At 40.6% G+C, this 8320-nt stretch overlaps 1 protein-coding gene across 2 annotated transcripts; it reads right to left on the reverse strand.

The window, feature by feature from the left end:
• Positions 1 to 2128: 2128 nt before the first annotated feature.
• On the reverse strand, positions 2129 to 4285 carry LOC109897194 (uncharacterized). Of its 2 annotated transcripts, none has more exons than XM_031832792.1 (3): positions 4181 to 4285; positions 3029 to 3311; positions 2129 to 2892 (listed from the first exon to the last, which is right to left on the reverse strand). In XM_031832792.1, exons 2-3 carry the CDS (start codon positions 3040 to 3042, stop codon positions 2274 to 2276), a joined length of 633 nt encoding a protein of 210 aa, XP_031688652.1. In that variant the 5' UTR covers positions 3043 to 3311; positions 4181 to 4285; the 3' UTR covers positions 2129 to 2273. The 2 variants fall into 2 exon arrangements, with proteins under 2 accessions (XP_031688652.1, XP_031688651.1); XM_031832791.1 differs by lacking the exon at positions 4181 to 4285 and adding an exon at positions 3495 to 3619 and having other exon boundaries at positions 2155 to 2892.
• Between the last annotated feature and the right edge of the window lie 4035 nt (positions 4286 to 8320).

Below are 8320 nucleotides of genomic sequence, written 5' to 3' on the forward strand. Positions count from 1 at the left end.
AAGACATCAGTTAAAGCTTGGTTGCAAATGGGTCTTCCAAATGGACAATGACCTCATGCATACTTCCAAAGTTGTGGCAAAATGGCTTAAGGACAACAAAGTCAAGGTATTGGAGTGGCCATCACAAAGCCCTGACCTCAATCCCATAGAAAATGTGTGAGCAGAAGTGAAAAAGCAAGGAGGCCTACAAACCTGATTCAGTTACACCAACTCTGTCAGGAGGAATGAGTCAAAATTCACCCAACTTATTGTGGGAAGCTTGTGGAAGGCTATCCGAAACGTTTGACCCACGTTAAACAATTTAAAGACAATGCTACCAAATACTAGTTGAGTGTATGTAAACTTCTGACCCACTGGGAATGTGATGAAAGAAATAAAAGCTGAAATAAATAATTCTCTCTACTATTATTCTGACATTTCACATTCTTAAAATAAAGTGGTGATCCTAACTGACCTAAGACATGGTATTTTTATTAGGATTAAATGTCAGGAATTGTGAAGAACTGAGTTTAAATGTATTTGATTAAGGTGTATGTAAACTTCAGACTTCAACTGTAGCTAGCTCCACCGACTCTCTACAGCTAACACAGCTTTATTCAAAAACAAATCAATTGTGATTTAATTATAATTTTGCTAGCTACACACAAAAATGTTGGGTTGTTTCGTTACCCAACCGCTGGATTGCAGGCATTGGGTCACTTGGGTGGTTTGTTTTCTTAAAGACTGCTGGGTTATTGATGCTTGGTGCTCAGTTATTGATGCTGGGTTATTGAGATCTGACCCAACGGGTCAGCTCAGAAGACTAGAGGCGTGGCTTAGTAGGGATGTGGCTTTCAGGTAGTTATTTTTGGTCTGTGAGAGTGAATGTCATTCTGGTTACAGTTTTTGATAATTGCTTACACATGATTTCTGACACTATGGATCCTTTTCTCTAGACTCTACACACAGATTAACAAATAGGCTTGTCCTCCTCCTCCTTGTCCTCGTCCCCCTCTTACTCTCACTCCTCTTCCCCTCTCTCCAAAATTGGCCTCCATTGTTGTCCAAACCAAGAAAGCCTACCTGAAGCCTATTTATAGTGCTCAGGCTCTGATTTCTAAGTGAAGAAATGAGCTATAAGTGTTTTCACACGTCAGCACTGGGTGTACATGTGTGTGGCATTTGGTATGGCAGTGTTTTCCAAACAAAACACAAGACCTGTTAGTTTTGAATGATGTGTTTAATGTAGAGAACTGTGTTTAGTGTTTTGCAAAAAGTGTGTTTTACAATTGCAAACTGAGTGTAAAGCAGATAATGTGCTTGCAGTTTTGCAGACTTGGTCTGAAGATTAGGTACATGAGTTAATGGTTTCACTGAGTGTACCTCAATTACCACTTTTAGTGTGTAAGTGATTGTAAAAAACTCTAATCTGTTCTGTTGATCACATTTTAAGGTTTAACACTGACACAGTTTTAATGAGGTTTACACAAGTGTTTGAGTTCGTCAAGTGTCTATGCATCTGCCACGCTCCCTCAATGTTGGGATATGCAAATAATAATGTTAGGAATATGTCACGTAAAAAAATGTATCATTAGAAACTTTCAGTGTACTTGAAGAACAGGAATGATATGTACTCTTACGGGTGGCCAAAATAATTATCTGAATTATCTGCCCTTAGGCCACACCTCCTGGAAATTGGAAATGTTTCCACACAAAAATCAAAAGCCTAAAAGTGTTACTTTGGCCCCAGTCTCCCCTAATGCTGTGTAATACTGTAGGCTTATGTATTACAGTTTTCCACAAGTTTTCTGAATCTTTGGGCCATTTTCCCAAAACACAACACACAAAACTCTACAAATCTCTAGCAAAAGCATATACTGCATTCAAAACTGTTTTCTCTTTCCAAAATGTTTCTTTGCATCAAAATGACACACACGTCATATGAGTAGATCTATCTACCAACCAACAACACACTGATGTGCTCAACACAAAACATGACTACGAATATCCCATCAGTAGTTTTATGCCTTTTGCATTTTCAGTGTTACACTGTAGCCGGTTGTAAAAGATGTTACAGTAATGTACACATACTCAAATATACATAAATAAACAAACACACATAAATAAACACACAAATGCAATACAGTAACAAAAACATTGTCTTTATTTTCAACATGTAATATTTTTCAACACTTGTGTTTTGTATGTAACACTTTCCATACATAACAGGAGAAAACCAGGAAAAACATTCAGTAAGATAAAGCGTTTTCTGTTTAAAACAAAATGAAAGTGGCTCATTCTTTCAAAACTCTAAACACAAAAACTAAGAAAAATGTATGAGAAAAGACCTGCCTCCTATTTTGGTCTGACCACAGCACCTCATCTACATCACAAGCGATGTTCTCCCTGGCTAAACAGCGGGGAAAGAATCTTCTGGAGTGATGGATCCAGCCGCCAAAAGCCCCCACAAACTTCACCACATGCATCCTCCATTGCCTGGAGAAGAGGCACGCGTGCGAGGGGATTGCGGTCATACACTTTCCATCGCCATGCGGCTGTTCGATGAACCAGTTGGTGACCAGAGCAGCCGGGTGGAAACTCACGTTGTCACAGATGACAACATACCTGGGCTGCTCTGGTCCACCCCTCTGCTCGGTTGGAATGTGGATGCCGTGTAGTGTGTCCAGGAATGTGATGAGAAGGGCGGTGTTGTAGGGACCAAGGTTGGCATGGTGATAGAGGACACCTTGCTGGCTAATGGCTGTGATATTCCCTCCACGCTGTCCAGGGACATTCACAATGGCACGGTGGCCAATAATGTTCCGTCCCTGTCCACTTCTTTTGGCTAGGTTGAAGCCAGCCTCATCAATATAAATATAAACGTGCTGTACCGGAATCCAGCTCCAAGACTCTCTGAAACACACAACAAGACAGTATGTGACATAGACCTAGAGCAGTCAATATGGTGAGGCACAATACACTGGATTACTGTACTGTAATGTGTCTATACAGTGCCGATATGATAGTAAATTCACAGTATAGTACTTACTTGCACATATTCATAGCGCTGTTCTTTAACCCTCTCTGAGTGTTGCTCAAATGGCACCCTGTAGACCTGTTTCATCCGGATTCGGTTGCGGTGTAATACACGGTCCAATGTAGACAAGCCCAGCTGGTGAATGTTATTGAATATTGTGTTGTCTGCAATTATGTGGTTCTGTATTTCTAGTAGTCTAATGGTATTGTTTGCTACCACCATGTTCACAAAAGCGGTCTCCTGTTCTGGTGTGAACAGCCAGTGTCTTTCACCATGGACTGGAGGTCTCTCAGTTCTGCAGAAGATCCACAAATATGATATGATTGCTTACATTAAGCTAAAATTATCTATTTTCTTTCCATATGAAATGACATTACTGTAACATTGGCCAACAATCACTGAGTAACATAGGCCTATTGATATGTCGGACTGCAGTATACATACATAAAGAGCGTAGTGTAGATGGTAGGTAACTTACCGGTTGTCATTTCTGAATGTATGGATGATAGATGCAACCATGTAGCAGTTCAGGTTGGACTGACCTCTCTGCCCAGCCTCCCTCATACTCAATCCATGGATGAGCACATGGTCAACCAATGTGGCCCTTTTTTTTTTTTTTTACCTTTATTTAACCAGGCAAGTCAGTTAAGAACATATTCTTATTTTCAATGACGGCCTGGGAACAGTGGGTTAACTGCCTGTTCAGGGGCAGAACGACAGATTTGTACCTTGTCAGCTCGGGGGTTTGAACTCGCAACCTTCCGGTTACTAGTCCAACGCTCTAACCACTAGGCTACGCTGCCGCCCTGATCTCATCTGAAACAACTGTCCTTCCTCGGCCTCATCCTCCTCTTCCTCTCACGTTCTGACCTTAGTTCCCTTTTTATGTCTTTATTTTAGTTGGTCAGGGCATGAGTTGGGGTGGGCATTCTATGTTGTTTTTCTATGTTTTGTTCTGTTGTTACATTTCTATGTGTTTGGCCTAGTATGGTTCTCAATCAGAGGAAGGTGTCAGTCGTTGTCTCTGATTGGGAGCCATATTTAGGTAGCCTGTTTTCTGTTGTGTTTTGTGGGTGGTTGTATCCTGTGTTAGTGTTTTCGTTTGTTTGTACTTTTGTTATTTTGTTCAGTTGATTTATTAAATATATCATTATGGACACTTACCACGCTGCACATTGGTCTGATCCTTGCTACTCCTCCTCTGAAAAGGAATGTTACACACTCCTTCACCTCTAGCTCTTGCCTCACCCTTGACTTCCATTTTCCTCCAAAACAGGAGAGCTCATCTGTGGCCTTTTATAGTGCTAAAACTATGATTTTTAAGTGAACAATTCAGCAACTAGTGTTTACACCTGTGAGGAGTGGGTGTTGCCAATTGGTGTACAGAGTTTGGCATTGTGATTGGCGTTGCTTTCCAAAGGAACTAAAAATATTTTTATTTTAAATGTTGTGCCTAATGTAGTGTTTTGCAAAAGGTGTGATATAGAATTGAAAACTGAGTGTAAATCAGGAATTGTGCTTGCAATTTTACTGACTTGGTTTAGGGATTTGGTACACGAGTTTCAGGTTTCGGCGATTACGTTTCCAATTTTAGTGTGTAAACAATGGGGAAAAATGTAAGTCATATTTAATCATGTACAAGAACGTGTTACACAATACACATGTAATCCTACAGTATATGTACTGTGTGTTTATCTTTTCATATTTATCTGATTTGTATAAAATCATATGGCACATACTATAGTTGCTGTCTGCGCTACGCTACCCATCTAAAATGCAAATGCAGTTGCATGTTAAAACATACTGCATTCATTCATAATCTATTGATGAAGAAACAGTGTGAGTGAAATCCATCAAACGGAGGAGGGATATTCCTGATGTTCTCACAGGACCATGATGCACATTCCCAGAGCCTCGTCCCACTGGGCACAGACGTCATTTACACATCTTGTTTTGAGTTACATATAGTTGAGTTGTCAACTAACATGAATTCAACATGAAATCAACCAAATATGTCACGTCATTGAATTTAGGTTCAAATGTGGGTGGAAAATTCCCTTGCGTTAATGCTTTTTGCAAATCCAATCAGTTTTCCACGTTGATTCAACATCATCACATTATATTTTACGGTTGAAATGACATGGAAACAGCGTTGTTTCAACCAGTTTTTCCCCCCAGTGGAATAGCAGCAAACGTTGCCGGGTAACGGGGCTTCTCTGATCTTGATGGTACACAGTGTTCAGAATCATTCTACTGATGTGTTCTTACAGTAGGAGACAATCTAAATAATGGAAGACGTTCTATATTGACATCCATTTCTGCATGCCTTTAAGGGAGTACGTTTCAAAAAAGGATCAGAGAGGCGATAGAGAAATATGTACAATATCTCCTTTCAATGATCAGACTTGACAGTGACATCTATTCATATCTAGCTTTCAAAAGAGGCGTCTACGTGAACTGTATGATGATCTTTACATCTGTCTCTCTCTTCCCCTCTGTCTCGTGCCCTCTCCCTCTCTTTCTCTGACAGGCATAGCTAGCTATATATTTAGCTATAGGCTTATATACTGGGATCTTCTGACAGGCTTTCATGTTTAGGAGAGTTGTAAGGGGAGTGAGTGTGAGTGAGAATGTAATCCACCGTTCTACTGTATCTACCTGAAATAGTGAGAGCCCACAGGGCTCACAGTGAAGACACAGACAACAGCCATCTTTTTCGCAATCATGTCCCTACCCTAACCTGCTACATAACACAGCCCACTGTGACTGTGTGATATGCACTGCAAATTAAAGACCATGGGTGTCAGGTCAAATATACATTGAACAAAAATATAAATGCAACATGTGAAGTGTTGGTCCCATGTTTCATTAGCTGAAATAAAAGATCCTAGAAATGTTTCACATTCACAAAAAGCTTATTTCTCTCAAATGTCGTGCCCAAATGTGTTTAGATTCCTGTTAGTAAGCATTTTGACCTTTGCCAAGATAATCCATCCACCTGACAGGTGAGGCATAGCAAGAAGCTGATTAAACAGCATGATCATTACACCTTGTGCTGGGAACAATAACAGGCCACTCTAAAATGTGGAGTTTTGTCACACAACACAGTGCCACAGTCTCAAGTTTTGAGGTAGCGTGCAATTGGCATGCTGACTGCAGGAATGTCCACAAGAGCTGTTGCCAGAGAATTTATCGGACCACCATTTTATTACGTTTGCAATTGCAACAAATAATCTGCTCAGACCCCAACCAAGGAACATCAAAAGTCGGGCTATAAATTCACAGACAACACAAAGATTCCTTGATGTCCTTCCAGATTCCCTCTGTCTACCCAAGGACGCCAGAGGACAAAAATCAGTTAACTACCTAACTGAGGAACTCAATTTAACCTTGCGCAATACCCTAGATGCAGTTGCACCCCTAAAAACTAAAAACATTTCTCATAAGAAACTAGCTCCCTGGTACCCAGAAAAATGGCGCCACACCAAACTGGAAGTCTTCCGACTAGCTTGGAAAGACAGTACCGTGCAGTACCGAAGAGCCCTTACTGCTGCTCGATCATCCTATTTTTCTAACTTAATTGAGGAAAATAAGAACAATCCGAAATGCCTTTTTGATACTGTCGCAAAGCTAACTAAAAAGCAGCATTCCCCAAGAGAGGATGACTTTCACTTTAGCAGTGATAAATTCATGAACTTCTTTCAGGAAAAGATTATGATTATTAGAAAGCAAATTACAGACTCCTCTTTAAATCTGTGTATTCCTTCAAAGCTCAGTTGTCCTGAGTCTGCACAACTCTGCCAGGACCTAGGATCAAGAGAGACGCTCAAGTGTTTTAGTACTATATCTCTTGACACAATGATGAAAATAATCATGGCCTCTAAACCTTCAAGCTGCATAATGGACCCTATTCCAACTAAACTACTGAAAGAGCTGCTTCCTGTGCTTGGCCCTCCTATGTTGAACATAATAAACGTCTCTCTATCCACCGGATGTGTACCAAACTCACTAAAAGTGGCAGTAATAAAGCCTCTCTTGAAAAAGCCAGACCTTGACCCAGAAAATATAAAAAACTATCGGCCTATATCGAATCTCCCATTCCTCTCAAAACAAAATGTAAAATGCTGTTGCACGACAACTCACTGCCTTCCTGAAGACAAACAATGTATACGAAATGATTCAGTCTGGTTTTAGACCCCATCATAGCACTGAGACGGCACTTGTGAAGGTGGTAAATGACATTTTAATGGCATCGGACCGAGGCTCTGCATCTGTCCTCGTGCTCCTAGACCTTAGTGCTGCTTTTGATACCATCGATCACCACATTATTTTGGAGAGATTGGAAACCCAAATTGGTCTACACGGACAAGTTCTGGCCTGGTTTAGATCTTATCTGTCGGAAAGATATCAGTTTGTCTCTGTGAATGGTTTGTCCTCTGACAAATCAACTGTAAATGTCGGTGTTCCTCAAGGTTCCGTTTTAGGACCACTATTGTTTTCACTATATATTTTACCTCTTGGGGATGTTATTCGAAAACATAATGTTAACTTTCACTGCTATGCGGATGACACACAGCTGTTTCAATGAAACATGGTGAAGCCCCAAAATTGCCCTTGCTAGAAGCATGTGTTTCAGACATAAGGATGTGGATGGCTGCAAACTTTCTACTTTTAAACTCGGACAAAACAGAGATGCTTGTTCTAGGTCCCAAGAAACAAAGAGATCTTCTGTTGAATCTGATGATTAATCTTAATGGTTGTACAGTCGTCTCAAATAAAACTGTGAAGGACCTCGCCGTTACGCTGGACCCTGATCTATCTTTTGAAGAACATATCAAGACCATTTCAAGGACAGCTTTTTTCCATCTACGTAACATTGCAAAAATCAGAAACTTTCTGTCCAAAATGAGGCAGAAAAATGTATCCATGCTTTTGTCACTTCTAGTTTAGACTACTGCAATGCACTACTTTCCGACTACCCGGATAAAGCACGAAATAAACTTCAGTTAGTGCTAAATACGGCTGCTAGAATCCTGACTAGAACCAAAAAATGTGATCATATTACTCCAGTGCTAGCCTCTCTACACTGGCTTCCTGTCAAAGCAAGGGCTGATTTCAAGGTTTTACTGCTAACCTACAAAGCATTACATGGGCTTGCTCCTACCTATCTCCCTGATTTGGTCCTGCCGTACATACCTATACGTACGCTACGGTCACAAGACGCAGGCCTCCTAATTGTCCCTAGAATTTCTAAGCAAACAGCTGGAGGCAGGGCTTTCTCCTATAGAGCTCCATTTTTATGGA

The sequence above is a fragment of the Oncorhynchus kisutch genome, linkage group LG10, assembly GCF_002021735.2.
Source record: "Oncorhynchus kisutch isolate 150728-3 linkage group LG10, Okis_V2, whole genome shotgun sequence".
Lineage (NCBI taxonomy): Eukaryota > Metazoa > Chordata > Actinopteri > Salmoniformes > Salmonidae > Oncorhynchus > Oncorhynchus kisutch.